The following is a 24,979-nucleotide window of genomic DNA, read 5'->3' as shown; positions in this document are numbered from 1 at the left end:
AGGCAGAAAACCTGAAATACTAGTGACTTAAGGTCTGAGTTTATTTCTGTTACACACAAATCTATGTATACCAGATCTGACATGAAGTTTCCGTCGTCCACAGGATCCTGACTCTTCCTGTGTTATAGCTTACCATGTATCAGCCATGTGTACTAAGTGGCATGAGGAGGTGCAGAGCCTCTGTGAGAGTGCATTAGGATGTCTGTATGCCACATCAGAGTGGAGGTTGGCGTCAGAGTATTCTGACAGAAGGTGTGATGTAATGGTCCATTACAACTGTATAAGATTGGTGTGCTCAATGCATTTTATTTTTTATTTAGAGCAGAGTCTCCGTAAGTTGCTTTAGGACCTCACTATGCTGAGGCTAGCTTTGAACTTGTGATCCTTCTGCTTCAGCCTCCCAAGCTGCTGGGATTATAGGAATGTGTCAATTATAGACATGTGTGCTCAATTCTGAGCTACATGATGCCCAGTAAATTTCAGAAATTGATATCCTATAAATTCATAGCCCTAAATTGGTACTCATAGGGCCCAAATATCTTGTTTCTTTTGAAACATAGCCTTCTCATTCTTCACAGTAATGGTCTTGAACCTCTTATTTCCTCAAACGTCTGATCTTCACATCTTGTCCTTCTGATACTTTCTGCCTCACATTGTTAAATCCTCATTTTCGCCATAGTTCTTTGTTTTTCATTTAAGAAATGGAAGCTACTGAACGGGCCCTTTCTCCCCAAGGTCATATCTTTTTTTCCACTGTCGTATCTCCAAACTCTCAATAGAGTTTGCACCTATTTTTTTTTTTTTGTATTGAAGGAGGAGTATCTACAGCCAAAGTCAGCTACAGGTGTGAATACAGAGAATCGGATTTTCTCAAGGACACGGTTTTGAAAATGAGTAAGAGAAATGGATTATGGAGCAGGGAATAAAGGGATGTGTAAGATACCGATTAAGATGATGGATCTTGGAATCTAAGTGGGACTAAAGAGAGAAATGAGGACATGATGAAGTGAGGATTTTGACAATATGGAAACATTAATAAATTGTAGGTCCTGTGAGGTCCTTTTTATTTGACGATTAGGTAATTTGTCTTCTTCTTATTGATTTATAGAATTCCTTGTATGTTCTGAGCATCATCTGTTTTGGTTGTAAGGTTTATATTTTCATTCCATCTGGGGTTTTCCCCCCTAACCTTTTATGATATATTTTTATATACAGATGTTTTATTTTATATTTTTATACAGATGTTTTAAACTTTACCAAATTTATATTTTATATATATATTTTTTGTGTTTGAATTTGGAACTCCTTTTCTATACTGATATTTTAAAGGTTTAATTTAAATCTAGGAGATTAAAATTCTCCTAGAATTTAAAGTTTCACCTTTTTACATTTAGGTCTTCACCTGAAATGTATTTTTATTTCTAGTCCTTAATGCTCATTAACTGATTTCTGCCCCATCAATTCATCGAAGATGCTTAAAAAAATGCAACCGCATTTTTTTTTTTTTTTGCCAAATTCAGAAGACACAATGCAGTCCTAGATTTTCATTTTACTTAGTCTTTCAGTAGCATTTGGCATTTTTGGCACCTCTCTCATCCTAAAAACAGTCTCCTCATATGGTTTCATTAATGATACACTTCCTTATTTTTCTCCCACTTCTTTCAAGGCTCTTTCTCCTTTAATAGAAGTACCAATAGCCATGATTTAGGAAGTACTTTTCTATGTGCTAGGCTGTATGTTTGTTCATTTTTTTTTCAGTGCAATCCTCACAACAGACTGCTCCATCAGAAATAGTGTGGATGAGGAAACTAGGGCTCAGAGGATTTATATCACTTTCCCCAGTATTCACGTCCACACAGATTGAATTTGAGTTTGAATTCTTAAATGCTTTACAGGGCTAGTGCTCTTGTCCCAATCTAGTATCTACTCTTCGGAGTTGTCATAGCTTGGTCTAGGATCCTATTCTCTTTTACAGCTTTAAAAACTATTTATATATCAAAATGACTTACACATTTATGTTTACATCCCAGAACTATTTCTTTTTTTAAGTATTTTTTAGTTGTTGATGGATCTTTATTTTATTCATTTATATGTGGTGCTGACAATCGAACCCAGTGCCTCACACATGCTAGGCAAGCACTCTGCTAGTGAGCCACGATCCCAGCCCCTCAGCCCCCCAGCCCTTTACTTCTTGAGGTGTGCATGTAATTTTGCCACTTATATGACTCATAGGCGCCTCAAACTTAGCAATTGGCAATTCCATCTCTATGGTGTCTCAAGCCAGAAACCTGACAATTATTTTTGGTACCATTATCTCCCTTCATCCAGTCCCTCACAAAAATTTTTAATTCTACTTTTAAAATATATCATAATCTGTCTACTTCTCTCCCTCTCTTTTCCACTCCTAACTGCCACTCTCCTAGTCCAACCTGGCCACTCTTAGACTCTCCTAATTGATCTCACTTCTCTGGCTCTTGCATTTTTTCTATTCTTCATTCAGCAGTTACAGGGATATTTTATATTGTGAATTAAATCATGTTCTTTTGCTGCTAAAATCGCTCTCTCTTTTTGAGGAACTGGTGATTGAAACCAGGGACTTGCACATGCTAGGAAAGCAAACTACCAATGAGCTGTGCCCTCTAATTTTTAATTTTTTTTTTTTTTTAGTTTTTATTTTATAGACTGGGTCTTGCTAAGTTGCCAAGCTGGCCTTGAACTTGAGATTCTCCTGCCTCAGCCTTTTGTGTAGCTGGGATTACAAGTATATGCCACCACACTTAGCTTTCTGTTCAAAGCTCTCAAATGGTTCCTGGAAAGAATGTCATATTGTCTATTGTTCACTAGTATTCTCCTTTCCTGAAGGAGAACTTGAAGTTAGGAGGGCCTGTCACTTGTTTTAGCTAATACAATGTGCACAGAAATTAATTGTGCATTCCACCTACAGACAGAAGCTTTAAGAACTGAGCTTGCATTTCTTGTTCCTTTTTCTGTGGCTAGTAACCATATTCCACATAGTGGATACATTGGTCCCAGAATAAGGACAGTGACATCCCAAATGCAGAGCCCACTGCTAAACTATGATGGACACATGTATGAATGAGATATTCATCTTGTAAGCCACTCACATTCTAGGGTTGTTATTACAGCAAAACCTACTTTACCTGGATAATACAGGTCTATGTTGCTCTTGGGATCTTTGACATGGCCTATGGTGCTCTGCATGGTCTGGCCCCTGCTTGCACCTCTAACCTCAGCTTGTGCTACTCCTCCTGCTATTCATTATTCTCCAGTCATGGAAGATTTCCTTTAGTTCCTTGATCTTCCCAATTTCTTTTTCTTCTCAGGAATGTTAAAAGTGCAAGGAATACTATTTTCCCCACTTTTCACTAGCTAATACTTTATCTTTCTGGGCTTAGCTTACATATCAGCTATTTCAGAATGTTTTTCCTTCACTCCCCAATATATATTAGGTTTTCAGTTATGTTCTTATAGAATATTTGCAAACAGGGATGTGTGTGTTGAAGGGAAATTGCACTCATTTCAGTTTATAATTATTCTAAGGGGTATGCTTTTTCTCTGACTCTATTGCTAGCTGTCAGTGACAGATTCCCCAATAAAAAGTGGCTTAAATAATAGATAGAGGTTGAATTTATCTCCTATCTAAAGAATCCCAGTGGAAGCTGATTTCAGAATTGGTTTACTGACTCAGTGATGTTATCAAGGACTGTGACTTCTTCCTGTTTTTGAATGGTGCTGGGGATTGAACCCCGGGCCTAATTCATGCTAGGCAAGTGCTTACCTGGTGCGCTACATCCCCAGCCCTTTTTATTTTTTGAGGCAGCGTCTCATTAAGAGGCATAGGCTGGCCTTGACTTGGGATCCTCCTGCCTCAGCCTCCTGAGTAGCTGGTATTACAGGTGTGTGCCACTGTACCCAAGTTGCAAACTGGGGTTCTTTTTACATGTCTGCTCTGTTATTCCAAAATGTTGGCTACCACCTTTAGTCTTGTGGACCCAATATCATTAGAAATCAAAAGGAAATATTCAGCAATATCAGTTCACAGGGAAAGGATTTAAAACATGGGCCCAGAATAATACTGGGTCCTCACAGGTCAAAAGCTCCTAAATTTCAGCAGAAACTAAAATTTCGATGTGTACAGAAAATGTACTTGTTTTGTCTAAACTGGCTTTTCTCCTAAGTCCCAGCTTTTGCATAATGGCAAAAAGAAAAAAAAAGAGAGAAAGAAAATTAACTGAATATTTTGAAAGCTTAGTCAAGCAACTGAATTAGTCCCTTTGAGAATTATTTACCGGCTGGGGATGTGGCTCAAGCGGTAGCGCCCTCGCCTGGCATGTGCGGGGCATTGGGTTCTATACTTAGCACCACATAAAAATAAAATAAAGATGTTGTGTCCACCGAAAACTAAAAAAAATAAATAAAATTTTAAAAAGAGAGAATTATTTGCTTCCTTTATCTTAGAAAACAATTGCTTACTAAAGCTTTACCCAAGAGAGCATCCAGAACTGCTGTGACTTCTGTTGCATTGGGGCACATGACCTATGCACATCCTTCTGGCATGCTGGTTGGTTCAGCTGGTTCCTGGTGTTTGCTGCTGGTCTCCATTGTGTGTGGGTCTGTGGCTGAGTTGTTCTTTGGCTCAGTGTTTGGGTTGGCTCCCTGTGGCTGCTGTGATTACAAATTTCTAAATTTCTCCCTGGGTTAGCTTTCATTGTTGTGATCAAAATATCTGAAATAAACAAAAAAGGGAGGAAAGATTTATTTTAGCTCATGGTTTCAGTTGATGGTTTGCGGGCCCCATTGCTTTGGGTTTGATATGAGGTAGAAAAACATCACTGCACAAGATAAACCCTTCCAGGGCATGACCCCAGTGACCTATTTCCTCCAACTGGGTCCCACCTCCCAATAATCCATTCATGTTATTAATCCATTAAATGGATTAAATCACTGATGAGGTTACAACCCACATGATCCAATCATTTCCTAAGTCATTTCATGTAGCTCACTGACCAGGTGGTTTCTCCCATTACACAGGAGGAACCGGCTCCAAATTTCCTTGTTCAGCTACCCTGAATGTGTAAACATATATTTATATATTGTAAACATTTGCAATTGTCAATTCATGTTACATATCAGAAAGTTAATTTTTTCCCTTAGATGCACACATACTTGCTAACACACACACCACACACATACACACACAAACACATTAGGATTTTGTTTTAGATACATACACATGCATATATATTCACATATATGTAATATATATCTTCCAGAGAGAAATTTATTAAACATTATTTCTTTTCTCTTTCCAAATTTAATTCTGTTTCTTATCTTGAAAAAGATTTATATATATATATCCAAGAAAGAAACAACATTAGGACTTCATTTGGTGTTATATGTGCATATATATATTTCTCCCTTGGTCCAGGAGAACACATGGAAGCTTATCTATACAACCTTGATTTTGCGCACAACTGAATAAAACAACCACCTCATAAACACAACCACTCAGCCAGTTTAGAGGCCGAATCAAAATTGTGTGGGACTCTCCAGCCAAACATAACTGGGGGGAACAATGTGGTCCTCACACACACACACACAAACACACGTATAAATATATATATAAATTTGTTGTTTGTACTCCTGGGAACTAAATTCAGGGTCTTGCACATACCAGACAAGCACTCTATCCCTTCTTAAAATTGTGTTTTAAAAAGGGGTCTTGCTAGATTGGGCTGGCCTTCAACTTGTGATCTTCCTGTTTCAACCCCTCAAGTAGCTGGAATCATATGCCATATGGCATCACACCTGGCTCTGCCAGTACATTTTTAATAAAGTCCCACAGTTTATTTCTATAGTTTTCTACTTTGTTTTGCTGTTAAATGTAATTCACAAACCACAAGTAGTATTTTTTAACTTATTTTTGTCGTTATTAGTCTGCTTGTACTTTGTTTAGTTGTGAATAATTTTAAGGTGAGTCAATCAGTTTTCAACTATCATTTTCTTATAGTGTCTTCTTGTTTGCCATAAAAAATGCATGGCAAACTTAACCATCATTTGCGGTCATCAGAAACTTTGGGGGAAAACACACTTATTTGGAGCAGAATTCTCACACAATGCCAAAAAGGAGCCAGATGGCATTCCTTTCATAATAAAAATGTGTGCATAAGAGATTGAAAAGACAGCCTTGTGTTTACAAGTATGTTGTTAACTTTTTAAACTCTAAAAACATAAATGCTTTTGTGATTTGTTTTAATGAAAAAGAGACTTTAAGAAACTCAGCACTCTCCATTTGTAGTAACTGAATTTATTCACATTTATTTGGAAAATGTTAATTTATTTGACTTCAATTTGTATTTTTTAAAATACTAATAAAAATTGAAGTAGATCCATCAACTCTGTTTAGATGTCTGTATTTAGCTCTTTGTACTAAATTAAAATATTGCATACTGTTTGCTTTTCTCTTCAAGGGAATTTATCACGTCAGTGGCAACAAGGTAAAAACTACAATACTGTGTCAAGCTCTGGAAAACGGAAGGCATTTAGTAGATCTGTCCGAATTTACTTCACATGACATCTGTGAAGTGCTAAAATTATACCTTCAACAGGTTAAACTTTTATTCTAAATCTACCATCAAATAAAAAGAGCAAAAATATTTTATATTTTTCATTGATATAGACTATGTCGTTGCCCCCCCCCCCCATTATTCTAAGATTTTATAATGATGTACTTTGATGTGGATATATTTCCATCCAGTATTCTGGCCACTCCATGAGCTATGTCAGTTGTGAGCACTTTAGTTCTTGGAACTTTTCTTGATTTTTATTGCCCATTTCCCCACCCACCCTCTGTCTTTGTAATTTGTACTTGAAGCTCTTGGAGATGTGTGTGTGTGCACATACACAAACACACATATAAATATTTATAAGTTTGTTGTTTGTACTCCTGGGAATTAAAAATTCAGGGTCTTGCACATGCTTGGCAAGCATACATGTTCTCTAGTTCCCTTACCTTTCCTGTATTGTTCTTTTGTTCTTCAAAACCTTTCTAAGACATTTCCTTGTCTTTTTCTTCTTGGCTAATGTAAATTACTCCATTCGTGAGATCATGTTTTAATTTTCAAGAAGTCTGATTTTCTATTCCTTTGATAACATTTTTTAAATGATTATATGATGCTCTTTTATTGTGGATATTCATAGATTTTACTTGTTAAGGGTTCTTTTCTCTGTTTAGCCTCTAACCTCTGTAGAAATACAATGTGACCCTCATATATAACGTTAAATTTTCTATAGCAACATAAAAATTAAAAATTAGGTGAAGCAAATTTTAATATATCATTTAACATTTTGAGTATCTAGTATTTTAAATTATAAGGTATTTTGTTTATTTATTTGTATTGGAGCTCTTCTTCTTTGAAATCTGGTATCTATTTTTCATTTAGAGCACATCTCAATTTAGATCAGTTTCATTTCCAGTACTCTTTCACCATATCTGACTAGTTGCCAGCATATTGACAGCATCATTTTAGACCTTCAATTTGTTCTTTTTCTACCCATTTTGATTTTTGTCTTTCATGGTGTCTAGTTACATTGGAGTTTGGACTTGAAATCGCTTTGGAAGCACTTGAACACATCAAGGCTTTTTAAAACTTTGAACTTTACTATAAAGTGGTCTAGGTGGACTGTTTGGTAAATGCCTAACCACATGTCTCTAGTTCCCTGTTCTGGCACTGGTGTGATCCTCCTGGGAAGGCATTTTTTTTTTAATTGTAGTTGGACCCAATACCTTTAGTTTATTTATTTATTTTTATGTGGTGCTGAGGATCAAACCTAGTGCCTCACACATGCCTGATGAGTGCACTACCACTGGGCCACAACCCCAGTCCCACCAGGAAAGGGTTTCTTCCTTGCCTAGAGATACAGTACCGATACTGTTGGAGCCAGGGTGTGTAAGATGACTGTAGGATCTGTGCTTTCAGTGTGTATATAGCCAACATATCCCCATTTGAAGACAGTTACCTCTCTGTTTCTTATGTTTGGCATTGCCTCGATGCAGAGAGCCTCTGTATCCCATTGCCCAGAGAAAAAATTTCCAGAGTTTTGGGAAGGAGATTGCTCTAGTGCATGGAGTGGAGACAGGATTCTATAGAGAGCTAAGCTTTCTCAGCTGGCCCACCTGCAACCTAACCCAAGATCAGAGGACCTGGTAGTGATTGTCCACGTCCCTTTAGGATTCTGAAAATCATGTTGAGTGACAAGGGGTCAGCTCTCTTGGAAATGCTGCATCAGGACTTGTTCATCTGCTCTTCTACTTGTGAATTGTTGCTTTTTGTTTTCTCTATTTTCCTAGTCCTTATGAGCCTACTGTATTTTAGTGGGGTTGCAGGAGGGAAAGAAATTAAGTATAAATTGCTGGATCTACAATGTTAGCCCAGGAAAGCATTGATAACTCTTTAATCACATTCTACAGACCCCTCAACTGAGAAATGGAGGTTGATACCTTTGAATGACTGTAAGTCTCATAATGTGTCATTCTTAGTCTCATTTAGTCAGTCAGGGAGAGGAGATGAATAGGGTCCAATACAATAAACTTGCATTCTGTTGAGGAATTTTGTATGTCTAAGACTTTCATTTGGGAAAGTGTGCTCAATTCTTGCAGTAGTGTCAGAGAGTAGCCTTTATTTGACTCATTGACCTAAAGCTCCAAGAGGTTAAGTGACTTGCTTCAGATCCCAGAGTGGTGAAGATAGTAACTGATCACAGGGCAACACCCTAACTTTCCACAGATATTATAGGACATCAGGTAGCTAACGGTTCACTGAATTTTCTATTGTAGATCAGTAGAAACATTGAAATTCATTATGGCAGTGGATATTTGTTGTAAGAACTTTTTTTTTAAAATCTATTCATGGCAAATCAGCCTGTTTTAAAGTTTCATGAGATGTTGACAGTATGTTTTTGTAGTTCATATTATCTTGTGCTGATCTTCATTCTTGCCCAAGTAAAATATGGGCCATGTAGCACTTTGATATTTTTACCCCTTACTTAAAATCTGTGCCTTTTCAGATTCATTTTATTGATTTTGTGCACTATCCTCGGTTTGTTCCAGTAAAACAGCTGAAGATCATGCTATTTGGGGGGCAGATGTAAATATAATGTGTTTAGGATACAGATGAAGAGTTTTAAAATCCCATCATGAAGCTTGAAGTTTAAACTTCATTTAAAGTTTAGAATTTCACTCATTATCTATTAATTTGTTATTAACATAAGTATAATTTATAGTGATGATTTTGATTTGCTTCTAAGTCACTTCTCTACCAAACACATATATTTTATGGGCAGGGATGAAGCTCAGTACTAGAGTGCTTGCCTAGCATGCTTGAGGTCCTGGTTCAATCCCCAGTACTGAAAAAGAAATAAATAAATACAGATTGACTTTAGATTTTGTTATCTAAAGGGACATACTAAATTATTTGAGTAACTCTCACTTATAGTTGTCTTTAACAAAAAAAAAAAACCAGGTAGAAGATTTTTTAAACATATTTATTTTTTGGTTGTAGCTGGATTATTAATTAATTATTAATTTTTATGTGGTGCTGAGGATCAACCCCAGGTCCCCACATGTGCTGGACAAACGCTCTACCTCTGAGCCACAACCTCAGCCCAAAGATAATTTTAATATAATTTTATTTCTTTAGCTACCAGAACCATTGGTTTTATTCTGATGGTACCAGGAATTTATGGAGCTTGCAAATGTCATCCAACATATTAACCAAGAACAGGACACCAAAAGGGACAACTCTGAAGACAACACATATATATAGAAATCAACCAAATTCTTCTCAAAACCAAGGACCTTCTAAGACAATTGCCACCGTCCAATTTTAACACTCTACATTACCTTATCGTCCATCTTAAGCGGTAAGAATTTTTATACCATCTTAACCATTTTTAATTGTACAGGGTAATAGTATTCAGAACATTTATATTATTGTGGTATGATTTCAAAATGATTTTTAGGATGTTTTTATTACATGTTGGGAAAGGGAGACCTTGAATACATGTTCATTCAGCAAACATGGTTCCCTCAGATGCCTCCTGTGTGCCAGGCTCTGGCTGGGGAAACTAGGATGGAAATACAGGGTTTCTGCTATTTGTGGGCTCATCCACTTGGGGGACAGACCTGTATATAACCAAAGTACACCATCATCCTTTTTCTAGTAGCCAACGACATGATTTTATACTTGGAGGATCCAAAAAACTCTACCAGAAAACTTCTAGAATAATAAATGAATTTGGCAAAGTAGCAGGATATAAAATCAATACCCATATATCAAATGCATTTCTATACATCAGTGATGAATCCTCTGAAAGACAAATAGCAAAACTACCCCATTAACACACACACTCTCTCTCTCTCTCCATATATATATATCACAGCTTCTTTACCCATACATGAATCTAGTATCATCCTGATAGCTAAACCAGGCAGAGACACATCTCCTTGGATAGTCATAGAAATAACAAGCTGAGAGTGTTTGAAGTAAAACCAGAACAAAAACATTGATAGTGGAAATAGAACAGAGAGATGTTCAAGAGAGAGAATCATCTAGGCTAGAAAACTAGCTGTGGGCGGCTGGGATTGTGGCTAGTGGTACAACACTTGCCTAGCACATGTGAGACACTGGGTTTGATACTCAGCACTGCATAAAAATAAATAAATAAAATAAAGATATTGTGTCCCTCTCTAGCTAAAAATATTTTTTAAAAAGAAACCTAACTGGGCAGTGAGAGAGAAATTGACAGTGATGTTTCAGTTTCCTGTATAAGAAATGGGGAGTATATACCACATACAAAGATGGAGCAATTTTTAGGGGTGTTTTTCTTCCTTCTGCTACTAAGAGTTCAATAGTTCCTTCTACTTACATGCATTTTATCCTAATATAATACTCAAAAACTCAGTTTGGTGTGTGGTAAGTATCATAATGAAACAAATGATTCTTTCCCTAGACCCACCAAACTTGACCCTTGACAAATGTTTTGTAGTCTTCTGTAGCCTGTGTTTTCTCCACCCTTCTCAAGTCATAGTAAACTACCATTAAGGACCTTTAATAGGCAAATCTCATACACTTTATGTGTTCTTCTTTTCAGGGTTGTAGACCATTCTGAAGAAAATCTGATGAACTCAAAAAACTTGGGGGTGGTATTTGGACCCTGTCTCATGAGGCCCAGGCCTACAACCACTCCTGGTACCATCTCCTCCTCCCTTGCTGCATATGCCAATCAGGCCCTGTTGGTAGAGTTCCTCATTACCAATGCACAGATGATCTTCAATGGGTCCCTAGAGCCACAAAATGTTTCATGTAGTACAAATATTATTGCACCTCGGGTGGATAAAAGCTCTCCTTCCAAACCCATGATATCAACAGAACATTCCACAAAGTCACAATATTTTTCTACAAAGCAAGTGAGTTTTGACCATTATAGTATTGCATCAAATTTGTGATGTTTATGTCAACAAGTTAATAGTCTTTGAACTGTTTGTTTTGAGATGTGTTTTGCTTTTAGTTTAAAACTTTTCTTGTCTCAATAGGATATCCATACTGCAGATATTGAAATTGAAAATTTTGAATCGGCTACATCATTTGAGGAATCAGAATGTAAGCAAAATGCATTGGAAAAATGGGGTGCATGTCTCATTGGTGAGTAGTCATGTAACATATATGTTTGCATATTTCAATCCTTGCCAAGAAGTCATGATTAAAAACCAAGGTGAGGGCTGGGCTTGTAGCTCAGTGGTAAAACGCTTGCCTCAGCATGTGTGAGACCCTGGGTTAGATCTTCAGTACCATATAAAAATAAATAAATAAAGATAAAAATACTGTGTCCATCTACAATTCTTATTCTTTCAAAAAAAAAGGTGAATTAAATTGAGGTAAGTTCAAACTTCAAGGTTTTATTAACTTTGCTAGCCATTGAGAAAGATTAATGAATGTCACTTAAATGAATGTCATGCTTTGTTTCTTTCTTGTGAAAAGATATCTTGAAATTCAAAAATTATTTTTGTTCTCTTTCTGAAATTTGTTTTCACCTTTACTTCTTTGTCATCAATTAAAGTCAAAGTAGAAAATAGCTGGACTCCTGAAACAAAAAAATTGACTCCTAAAGTTTTTTGATGTCCCTTTACCTGTGGCCTACCTTTACACATTAAGCACACATGTCTTCCATTTTCTTGGCTCCAGTCCTTTTGTTCATTGTTTTTTGATCATTTTATTTCAGTGAATGGTTTCTGGTAAGGGGATTGAAAACCTTCCATTCGTTACTGCTTTAGTAGAGCTAAATCTGAATTTTTTCAACATCTAGCCATATATGTTAAATTTGATATATAAAATTAATGAAATATCAATGAGTGTAGCCTGAGAAAGTCTGAAAACAAAGGGAGTCCATTACTTCTCTGTGAAGAAAAGCACTGGACTCACTGATTCCATTTATCTGATTTGATCTTATTAGCACTTCTGTGCTATGAAACTTGGCCTCATTTAAGCCATAGCTAACAGTCGGAGGAAGGTTAATAATGCCAAGAGTCATGTCCCTAAATTATTGTTGTTTCAGGATTTGAACCTCATCCTGTCTCATTCCTAAATGTAACCTTGTTTCACTGTCCAGTGAAATTGGATTCTCAGTTAGGTATAGTAATAACAATAAATGATTTTAAAATATTTTAAAGTTTTCATGACATACCAGGTAATTCTGAGCCTTTTCTTTAGTAGATCATTAGCACCACATGCCATCATATCTCCACATAGGAGTCTGTCTTGACAGAAGAAGGCAGGTAGGGCTAGTGCACTAGACTTGGTCAGGGCAGAACTGGAGCAGGAGCTAAGCCAGCACCCAGGCAGCCGGCTGCAGAGCCTGCACTCTTCATGGTGCTAGAAGTTCTGCAGGATTGTAAAAATGCTCATCCAACCACAATGGCTCAGCTCCCTTCTATCAATGTGAAGAAGGGCCCAGGGCAGCAAATCACATGAGCACTGCCTGGGAACCAGGGAAGAGAGGCCAGCAGCCTCAGGTTAAGAAAGAGATCAGATGAGATGATAACCTGCCAGTGATGCTGGTGTGCACCTATCTGCAAACCACTGCCCAAGGACATGGGAGAAGGACCAGGTGGCAGGGATGAGGACTGTGGGCTATGAACAGGGCTGTTGGAAAGCCGTCAGACTACTGGCAAGGCACAAAGTTGTCTGATGTTTCTCAGCAGGGAGAGGAGGATCATGGCCAGAAGGCTGCACCTTCCTAGCAACAGGAGCTTCTGGGGTAGATGCAACAAAGTCAGAGTGTGAGGTGCTAGGGTTCTAGGTGAGAAAACAGGGACTTGGGACAAGAGTAGAGGAGAAAGAGAAGGAAGTAAATCTGGAGTCACCAGGACCAGTAGCAGAATGGTAATTTTGACAGCTCTTCAACCTTCCTTTGATCAGAGGATGTTGCCATGTATTAGTGGATCAGCTGGGAGAGCATCCAGATCCTCTCTGGTGTGTTGCCCTCAGTATGGACAGAACGTAGCTGGAAAGCAGATTAAGTGACAGGCAAAGTCCTTGGGATTCAGGACATAGCATTTGTTGGTTGTCAGAATAGTGTTACTGTTCTAGAGTTACCATTGTCTGCCTGTTGAAATCAGGAAAGTTCTAACCCAGAAAATATTAATTCATGGGTAGTATATTAAAACAAATTACTTCAGGAAGTGTTTTCTTTTTAATTTTATGTGATTTGTGGCTATTTGTTCTATTGATTAAGATAAATTTTTAAAAAAAGTAATGCTTTAATTAAAAATGTACCTTTAATACTGTATGGATTTTTAATTCCTCTGCATAGATGACTGAGAAAATCATGTTGGAAAAAATATGTAAGACTGTGTTGTTTGAGAGAGTGCCCATTTATAAATAACCACACTTCCTTATTAACCAAGCTCCATGAAGTTATCTCTTCTTTTTCAGATAACAAAGAACTTGAATCATCATCCCAAAAGATGGACAATATGTGTAAAACCATGAAACCACTTAGTCTGAAATCTGATGTGGCAACAAATGATACACAGAGACCTATGCCAAGCACCAAGATCAGATGTTTCTGTTGGCCTGTAGATAGGTTCCATCTTGCAAGCTCTCCTAATGAGAGAAACAGCAGAAATGTGGGAAATGTCAATTCAGACAAGTTTTGCCAGAATCTTACCTTTGAAGGACTTAATAGAAAAGATACCCCTACTACCGTTGGTTCCCAGTTTAATGGCTTTGATCAGCAGATTCCACAAAAAGCTCAGGGACAACAATGTGAACCAAAGAACTTAACTGGCACGAGTGCAGTGATTGTGCCAAGTGCACTCCAGGAAAAAGTGACAATGAGCATTAGGGTTAGTGGTGACCATTCCAGCGATGCCACACAGCCCAACACGCCAGCAAGATCAGCAAGAGAGGCATCAGAGAGACGGTCCTCTCATTCTCACCATCTTGCTCCTGCAAGAACACCCAGAATACTGCAGCCCCATCTCGCGACAACATTTTACAAACCACCTACCCCGACCAGCAAAGTCAGAGGGACTGAGGAGAGACCAGCTTCACCTTCAGCAGCAGTGCCTCCTAACACAGCTCTTACTCCTCTGAGTCATGTGGAGAAATCCCTTCCAGGGGCAGACAGCACATCAGCTTGTCCTTTGCAGCCAGCTGCTGAGCCTAAAGAGAATTCTGAGGAGCTCGGCCTGCCTGACATGAATCCAATGTGCCAGGGACTCAGGCTAAAACAAATGGAAGGGTTACAAGACCTTGAATTTGAAATGCCACAGTTTGTGTAGGGTTGTCAAAATTCAGTTTTTCTTTTTCTCATTTTGTTTTGTGGTATTGTGTTTATTTTATGAAAGAATGTTGTGACAGAACCCCTTTTGTATAGGAGGCCAAAGTGTGTATTTTGCCTTTTGGCCTTGTATCGTGTTTACTAATCATATAGAATGGTAGTGTTTTAGTCATATAGAATGATAGTGCCTCACTGGTATTGTCTTTAAATTCTGTGTTTTTGAAGTTGTGCATAAAATAAGTATTATAATTTTAAATTTCAAATTATTTTCTCTATAAAATGATTCATGTAAATGCATCCTTAACGTCTAATATTATTCTCAACAAATAGGGGCAGTAGGGGAAAATGAGCTTTATTTTGGAGCAAACCTGGTACTGGTTCATAAAATATTTCTGAATGCAAGTGCCTGAAAAATCTTGATTGGGTATGAATATATTTTTGCCCACATAATGTTCTAGTGCATCTTTGACCATTTGTGTTGTTATAGTATGTATATAAGCATTGGCAATTCACTTAACTTTTTAATATTTACATAGTGGACAAAAAGCTTGCAAATTTGTATTTAATTGCAATCTACTTGTCAATTTTTACAAAAATAAAATAGCCTTTTTTGGTATGTATGAACTATATTGTGAGTCAAGTTTTTGTATGATTATGTTATACTTGATAAAAATTATATGTATAGGTTTCTACAAACATTATATATATATGTCGATTATTTCAAGTATATCAAGTTATTGTGGCTTCTCTGAAATTGCTGCCTCTTGGAGTATGATACTTTAAGATTATTAACCATTGACTCAGGGGTCAACACATGGGCTCATCACTTGACTATAATATGAAATGGGTTTTAGGGCATGTTGTCTTATAGTTCTCCGTAACATTAAGGACTAAGGAGAAATGAACAAATGGCGTTTTTTATGCTAACCCCATTTTTTTAAGCCTTCATTATACAAAGTACAAGAATCATATTGGTTTGAAAACTTAAAAATAAAATCAGAGCTAATATTTATTGAGCCTCTTCTGTGGTTGTAGACTTTACCAAGTTGAAATTTCACAGCAACCTCCGATGGGTAAGTAAGCATTTTGTAATTCCTGTGTTACAGATGAGGAAACTGAGGCTTAGCTAAGTGACATGCTTTTAGTTTCCACAGATGCAGCAAGCAGATCCAAATGTCAAATACAGGGCTGTCAAATTTTGATTAGTGCTTCTTTTTTTTTTTTTTTTTTTTTTTTTGGTACCAGAGATTGAACTCCTAAGCACTTGGCCACTGAGCCACATCCACAACCCTATTTTGTATTTTATTTAGAGACAGTGTCTCACTGAATTGCTTAGTACTTTGCTTTTGCTGAGGCTTGCTTTGAACTTGCAATCCTCCTGCCTCAGCCTCCCAATTGGATTACAGGCATGTGCCACTGTGCCCGGCTGGTTAGTGCTCTTAATGAATGTGATCACTAAATAACAGCAGGAAATACTAAACAATAGAAAATGCATCTTTAGATGTTTATATTGTAAAATACACATACAATTTGCCATTTGAACCATTTTGAAGCGTACAGTTCAGGAACACTAAGTATATTCACATTGTTCTGCAACTATACTCAAGTGTCCATTTCCAGAACTTATTCATCATCCTGTGAGAAAACTTACATACATTTAAACTCCTTCAGTTTTAATATGTGGATACAACCCAGTCAAACCTCACAAGTAGAGTTGCACTTTCATGTCCTTCCTGGGATCTCGTTCAGCTTGGAGCCTTCAGCCTGAATGTTCCAGCTTCCTGGAGGCACTGAAGCAAGTGTCTCCTGAGAAGGGGTTGCTGTTTCTAGAGTACCCAGAGCATACACAGTGCCCTGCTACCCAATAATGTGGTAGAAATTGTTCATTGGAAAGTTGTCTTAGGACAATTGGAAACAGATGTGAGCAATGGGAAAGGGCATTATGGAGATTCCTGTTAGAGCTGCCAGGCCACCAGGAAGCTTTGTGCAAAGCATATTGTTCACGTTTATGAGAAGTATTGGTAGAGGGTTGTTTATACTTTCCCTCCATGGGCCTGTTTTACATGATGAAAATTTCACGAGAATTTATGAGTATTTTAAACTACTTTTAATGTACTGTGTTGGTATGATCATATATGTAGATAATTCAGTGAATATCTGTAGTTCGGCAAAGTTCCATTCACCCTCAGTATGGAGTAGTCTGTCGTATTCCTGGATATGGGCCACTAACAGAAATTAAGGTCTATAGAAAGATCTCTTTAATAATGAAATGAAAAATGGAAGGGCTTAAGAATAAAAAAGATATAAAAGATCTTCATAGATAACATTTTAGATCACATCAGAAATTAGAAGCCTCAATATTGTAAAGACAGTCATTTAACTTACATTTACGGATTCAATCCCAACCAAAATATTTTTGGATCATTTGAAAACTAAAGACATAATGCCCCATTACCTCTAACCACTTGAGTGTGTACTTAAACAGTGACACTCCTTTACAACCATAGTATACACATCAAACTCTGGACGTTAACATGATGACATCTAACCCACAGATTGAATTCACATTTTGCTAGTTGCCCCAATAATGCTGCTGTCTTCAAGCATCCCAATCCAGGATCACATGGTGCATTGAGTTGTCTATCTCTTTGGTCTCCTTCCATCTGGAACAGTTTTTGGGTCTTTTCATTCATGACCTTGACACTGGAGGAGCATAGGTCAATTTGTATAGTGTTGCTTGCTCAGTTTGGGTTTCTGTAATATTTCTCATAATTAGAGTCGGGATACACATTTTTGTCATAAATATCAGAAATGATGCTTTATTCTTTTCATTGTATCATACTAGAAGATGTACAATGTTCATTTGTCCCATTTCTGGTGATGTGGTCTTTGGCCACTAGGTTAGGATAGTATCTACAAAGCTTTTCCATTGTAAGTTAGTAATTGAGGAGATTCCTAGAGACCATGAAATGTCCTATTTCTTACTGAACTGTTGACAGCTAGTTTGAGTCTGTTGAAAATTCTTGCCTGAATAAGTTACTATTTTGATTCCCAGGTTATGAGTCCACCACTTCTGCTTTGATATCCTACCGTAAAGAAGAATCTTCCCTTCTCTATGTGTTTATTCATTTATATTGGTTTTGGCTCTTGGGTTCTCCTTTTACTTACGTAGCTCATAATATATTACATCATTTATGTTCATGCTGAAAATTTCCCAGATTTTGTCTGTGAGAATCTCTTTACATTGTTAAGTTCCTTCGACATGTCTACATTTCTTTTTGGGTTCTTCCTTATTTTTGGTACATCAAAGTGTTACAAGGTCATCTTGTACTTTTCCCTACCCCAGATCTAGATTAGACAGTTTCAAAGGAACACTGTTTCCTTTAAATGGGGAATGGTATATGAAAGCCAAGCCTGGAGAAGGATTCATAGCTAATTAGGAAGTTACTGGTTTTAAGCCTATTGGCAGACAAACTTGTACATATACACATGTAGACACAAACACATTGTTGTGCACTCTCATGTAAGCATACATTGTAAACCTTGAGAACCTTGAGTTCACACCGATATCTAATTCTTCTTCTTTGATACTTTGGGATTTCAACTATTTCCCTTTCCATATTTGTAATTCCCTTTTCTCCTGGATTGGGATGCTTGAAGACATCCCTATCTGGCTTCCATAATCCTAAATACTTTGTTCCCTCAACCTCCTGACAAGGTCAACTGCTGCTTCATTCTGCCTGGTCTCAAATATGCCAAATCCAGTCCTCAGTCATTGCTGTACTGGTCATGTCCACAGTGATCCCTGAAATGCCACTTGAAACCTAACCTCTACTACATCAGCCCAGACCACACCAACTGAACCCTTAGCCCCAGGGAATTTCATGCTGAGCCCACCACTGGAATCTTAGGGCCCTCTCATTTGCTAGAGGAAGACAAGAAACAAACTGACTATCTTTTGAAAATAAGCATTGATTGAATTTTGAGTTTACTAAGGAAAGTTTAAAAAAGAATAGTTATGCATATTTACCAGAAATGATTAAACAAGCATGTATTTATAACATTTGTAGAAATAATTTGTAAAAAATAAAGTATGGATTTTGCTTTTGACTATAAGAAATTTCAAATAATATTCATACATTAATAAGTAAGCTAGATATGTTATGCTGTTCTAAAATGTCTTTACAATCAGCCAGTTTAATCCTAGCACCTAAAAAGAAGAAAAAGAAAAAGAATAAAATGAACTCCTATCTACCCATATATCTCTAACAGATTGTTAACGGGCAACTTACACATCCCTCCCTGATCACAGGCCTGTTTCTTCCCCTACCAGGGTAAATATTATTGAATGGTTGGGCTAGCGGGGTGCTGGAATTGACTCAGCATTTTGAAAATACCAGACAAGCATTCTACCACTGAGCTACAAGCCCAGCCCTTTTTCTATTGGATGATGAGGCAGGTTCCAAGTTGCTCAAACTGGCCTGGAACTTGAGATCCTCCTGCCTCAGCCTCCCAAGTAGCTGGGACTGCAGGTGTGCACCACATGACCCAGACATTATCTTGAGTATTATTTTGGAGGGTTTTAATTTAGCATGAACATAGTATTTAATTTTGCCTGTTTTATTGACCTTTTCACAAGTGGAATCACCCAATCTTTTGTTACTTCGTACAAGGCTGGAAAAAGAAACTTGGAACTCTCAATGTTAAAGCTCACCTAACTACACGAACATCCGATGAAAGAGATTTCAAGTGAAGAAGCAGTGCCAGAGAGAAAGAGGAATATTTCACAATGATAAGGAAGCCCATTCTCTAGGAAGAATTTCACAATTCTAAACACTGTTTCAAAATACGTAAGGCAAGAAGAGACAACTAAAATGAAAATATGGACAAATCCACAGTCATGGGGGTTGCTGAGTACACCTTTAAACAGAAAATTTGTAAAAACAGTATGAAGAGTACGGTTAACAAACTTGACCTAATTGAGATACAGAGAACACTTTAAGCAGGGACACAATTTCTATTTCACTTAAACCCATATGGAAAATCTACCAAAACAGACAATAAATAGGCTATGAAAAAGCCTCAAAATATTTCAGAGAATTTAAATAATTCAAAATATACCCTATAACCTCAGGAGAAATATGCCAGAAGTTAATAAAAAAAAGGTGACTAGAAGCTCCTCAAATGTGTCTTAATGCCTAGAAATTAAACAGAACATATTTCTAAATAACCCAAGGATTGAAGAAGAAATAAACATTAGAAAAGATTTTAAACTAATAATGAAGAGATGCCAAATCAAAAAATGTGAGCTGCAGTTAAACCAACATTTAGAGGGAAATTAATAGCCTTACCTACACTTGCTAGAAAAATTACAAATTGGGGCTGGGGCTGGGGCTCGGCGTTAATGCACTTGCCTGGCATGTGTGAGGCACTGGGTTCGATTCTCAGCACCATGTAAAAATAAATAAAGGTATATTGTGTCCATACACAACTGAAAAAAAATTCAAGGAGAAAATGTAGATGGACAAGCAAGAGCAGCAATCACTGCAAGACAAAGTTAAAAGAAAAACAAATTAAAAGCTGATTCTTTGAAGAGATTAATAAAATTGACAAACCACTAGTAAGACTAATCAATAAAAGGGGGAAATAATCTCAGGAATGAAAACATATTGCCAGAAAGCCCACAAACATTAAAAATATATGAAGAACTTAATATCAAGTTGAATCAGAATGAAGTTAAAGACAAAAAGTTAAACTAAAGCAAGCCCAGAGTTCCCACAGATTGGTAGAATTCTATCAGTTAGTTAATTATGCATTTTTTTGGTTTTCCAGCATTTTAATAAAATGATTAGTAAACAAAGCCCCAAGGTTTTTTTTTAAAGGCTTATTTGAATAAAAACCTCAAAATAAAAGGAAAATCTATTATTTAAAAAGCTGACAATTATTCTGAAACAATCATTATTTTCAAGGGTCATCAAAATATGTAACTACAGTATTTGTTTAGAGCCTCAATATTAATTCACATAAAACTTTTAAGTTGTTACAAAGTGTGCAGTACATTTTTTGAAATACAACTTTCCTTAATTCACTTTAGCAATTCCATAGTCATAGAAGCAATATGAAAATAAATACTTAACAAGCTTGGGAGTGTTTCAACACATTTTTAAAGCTCTTAAAACTTTATCAGTAAAAAAAATAAATGATCAGTTCAGATAAAAGATAATGGGAATAATCAACAACAAGATCAAATACAGTGTGAAAAATACTCTTTCCCATACAGTTTCCCCTTTCAAAAGATGCCAAGGTAGGCAATAAAGACAACAAAACATGATCACAGTAAATATTAAGTCTTGCTTAATGCAAGTGAATCAAGGTAACTCATAAAGTCCAGAAATATCTCACAGCTGTGATTGTTAACGTGGACTAGCCACCAGAGTTAAATGGGAATGAATAAGCAATTTCCAATAAGGCCTCTGATATGCACCTAAAAAGTTTAAAAAAATAAATTTAAGTTTTAAACAAAACTCAACACAACTTTTTATTCTATGATTTCTTCCTCACTCCTTATTTTTAACACTTTTCACAAATGGCCTGTTTAAAAACTGCTGTACATAAATTTTTATTCTCTAAAGACGACCATCACTAAACCCTATGTTTTGCACAATTCCTATTTAAAATAAGATTGAGCTATATTTGGAAGATTTTCAACCTCACCACAATGGCAAATATTAGAGAATATTCTAAACTCAAACAATGGTATTATACAGTATGTCTATATAACACAAATCATCTGCTAATTCTGGCCCCACACTTTCCCTACAAACTAAAATCTTGGGAGAAGTACAACCCTGAGAATCTAGCAAAACATGTAAGAAAGGCAGATAACAACCTATCACCACCTCCGCAAATGAGACTACAATTTAATTAAATGATTAAATACTGCCCTACCCATCTGCTCCGAGTCAGATCAGTCATAACTCTGCAAGAAAACATTTTAGCTACTTCTTAAATAAAAAATTCACACCATTAGAATATACCACACATCTAAACTAAGCCATAATGTTATATTTAGACAAATTTTCAATTTATCCTTTAATTCCATAAAAGATTTTTAATTACTCGTGGCATTAAATACACCACTCTGCAATTAGAAGTTAGTTCTCTCCAGTACTGAAACGAGTAGCATACAATATTTTGATTATCAGTAAAAGCTTATTTTCTATTTTAGGCTGTAAAATTATCCAATTGCTTGTCAACAATATTCCATCTCCTTTTTGGAAAATCTAATTTCTAAATTACTAATCATGTGTGGATTAAGTTTTACTACTACAAAAAAATAATACAAATTCTTCAGCTTAATATTCCAATTTTCAAAAATTGGCAAGTTTATTAGTATATTTCTTTTACCAACTGCTTTCCTGCCATTGTAAAAGAACATTAATATCAGATTATATTTTAAGCCTAAAACTACTTCTAATACTAAATTTGAAATTCAGGTTTCAAATTGACTGTCACTGGTATACACATCTATACATGGAGAAAAGGTTCAATTTAAATGTGTTACAGGCTCACTGAATAGTGTCACGTACTAGACCAAAGTTCTTCTTGTACTTTTCAGTAATAAACCTCAAGGATAACACTGATGGACCTACCAAAGAATTCAGGTACAATTGCATTCAATCTTATTCTTACTGGGATTTTTATTTGCACTCAAGAGAGCCAATGCTTTACTATGTTTTACACACAAAGACATACTTTACTTCTGTAAGTACTATGCCATTAGGAAGCTATGTACAAGGTATTCATGAAACAAAATGAATTCCTTAAAACCATCTATAAAATCCACTACCATACTAAATATTAAAAAACACAAACAAAAGTGAAGTCCACCCAAACTCTGAAGAGCTGGGCTATTTTTAGTTCCTTTCCCTCTATTACCTGACAACATAGCAGTAATCGATAGGGCCTCATTAGAACAGTTGTAGTCACAACTTGCAATAACCATTTTAGTGAGCTGTGGATCTAGATGAAACTCTGCCATCATGGATCCCAATTCGGTCAGATCTCCATCATCATTTAAAGCAGCCAGATAATTCAAAAGTTCTAAGGCTCTCATCAGAGTTTCAGGAGCTGGTGGATCCATAAAATTAAAATGCACCAAATCATCAATACCAAGTTTCTTCAATTGTAACACAATTGATCCTAAATTAGACCGCAATATCTCAGGATAGGTGTTATCCTGCATTTCTGTTTTATAAGCTTTCTCTGTGTAAAGCCTGAAGCATTTCCTAGGTCTGGTATGTCCAGCTCGACCAGCTCTTTGTTGAGCTGAAGCCTTACTGATAGCTGTCACCAAAAGAGATTCAACTCTGATTCAAGGATTGTATACCTTCTGTTTTGCAAATCCAGGATCAATCACAAACACCAGACCATCTATTGCCAATGATGTCTCTGCAATGTTAGTTGACACAACTACCTTTCTTCCAATGGCTCCATTTTGTTTTTTTGGAGGTGGAGGTTCAAAAATGCATTGCTGCTGCTGGGGTGGAAGTGTAGAGTACAGTGGAATGATTTTAATGTCACTAACTTCAGGACCTAAATCATCAACCTCACGCTTTATTCTTTTACAGGCTTCATCAATTTCTTCTTGGCCAGTTAAAAAAAGTAGAAGATCTCCCTCCTCCTCTTCCCCACATATGTATCTGGATCACTGTTCAGATTGCTGCTTCAAGATAATCTCTCTCTGGTTCTGGAGTATAAAAGATCTCAACAGGATGTGTGCTGCCAGGAACAGTTAGGAGAGGACAGTTATCAAAGTAAATCTGGAATTTTCCCGCATCTAGAGTAGCACTCATAACTATAACCTTTAAGTCTGATCTCTGTCTTACAACTTCTTTTAAAACACCCACGAGAATATCTGTAGCCAGTGTTCTTTCAGGAGCCTCATCAAGAATTATTACACCATAACATTCCGGGAAGGGATTGTTCATGGCTTCACCAAGTAACATCCCATCAGTCATATACTTAAGGATGGTTTTTGCACTACTGCAGTCTTCAAATCGAATGGAATAACCAACTTCCTGGCCCAACATCACATCCCTCTCATCAGCAACTCTCTGAGCCATGCTCATGGCAGCCACTCTCCTGGGTTGGGTACAGGCAACTCTTCTCTTGGGTCCTGGTAATGATGGCATATACTCCACACACCACTGTGGAATCTGTGTTGTCTTACCAGACCCAGTCTCGCCGACCAGCACAAATGACTGATATCTAACCAGGATATCTGTAAACCCATCCTTGTATTCCCAAACAGGGAGCTGAAGTCGTTTCTTCAGAATATCATAGTATCGAGTTGTATGGGGTAAATTGGTGAGTGGATTAATGCACTGTGGAAGTGATGTGTGTCCTGCAAGTCCAGTGTGTGTTGAATGAGCAGAATGTGTCCAATGGGTTGAATGAGCTGAATGGGAAGCTTTTAAGGGTGGTAATCCAGCACTGATGAGCATAGCATTGGTTGAAGCTTGCAATTTCTTCTCCTTTTCTTTCTCCCTCTCCCTCTCTTGATCTCCTCTATCACGTTCTCAGTCTCGATCTTTAGACTGATCTTGGGGATCCTGGTCTCCATCTCCTTTCCCATGGGTCTCTGCATGCTTCTTGCCAGAGGGGTAATCCTCCCCCAGGTCCAACCAGTGCCTCTTGGACATCTTTGCACTCTTCCAGCAAGCGGTTTAGAAGGAAGAAAGGAGAAAAAAGCTGGTGGCTGTATGGGCACAGTGGAGGACAGCGACTGAACTCTTGGGGACCCCCACCCCTCCCACTACAACAGCCCACCTAATTATGCATTTTTTTTTGGTGGTTGTTGGGGGTTGATCTCAGGGCCTTACACATGATAAGCAAGTCAATCAGTTATTTAAAAGCTTTCCGTGAAGAAAGTGTAAAGACTTATCCCAGAATTCTTTCAAACATTTAAGGAAGAAATTACCCCAAGTTATACAAATTCTTTCAAAACAAAAAAAGGAAATACTTCCTAACTCTAAGTCTGTTCTTATCTTGATTAAAAGAAACTTCACAAAAATATCAAACATATAGAAAATAAATTAGCAATATATAACAGTGA

General features: G+C 37.0%; 1 protein-coding gene and 1 pseudogene across 1 annotated transcript; one reads left to right on the top strand and one right to left on the bottom strand.

Moving 5' to 3' along the window:
- Positions 1-4,552: 4,552 nt before the first annotated feature.
- On the top strand, positions 4,553-14,863 carry LOC107158562 (rho GTPase-activating protein 29-like). The gene is given in 8 exon segments (XM_048815158.1): positions 4,553-4,582; positions 6,032-6,220; positions 6,492-6,629; positions 9,720-9,837; positions 9,840-9,942; positions 11,173-11,488; positions 11,615-11,723; positions 14,013-14,863. Coding segments are annotated over 8 exon segments (1,854 nt in total).
- A 7,770-nt stretch (positions 14,864-22,633) lies between these two features.
- On the bottom strand, positions 22,634-24,688 carry LOC107158560 (annotated as a pseudogene).
- Positions 24,689-24,979: the final 291 nt, after the last annotated feature.

The sequence above is a fragment of the Marmota marmota genome, unplaced genomic scaffold, assembly GCF_001458135.2.
Source record: "Marmota marmota marmota unplaced genomic scaffold, marMar, whole genome shotgun sequence".
NCBI classification, from domain to species: domain Eukaryota; kingdom Metazoa; phylum Chordata; class Mammalia; order Rodentia; family Sciuridae; genus Marmota; species Marmota marmota.
The sequence above is the reverse complement of the archived record's forward strand: the minus strand, read 5'-3'. Positions and strand labels throughout refer to the sequence as shown.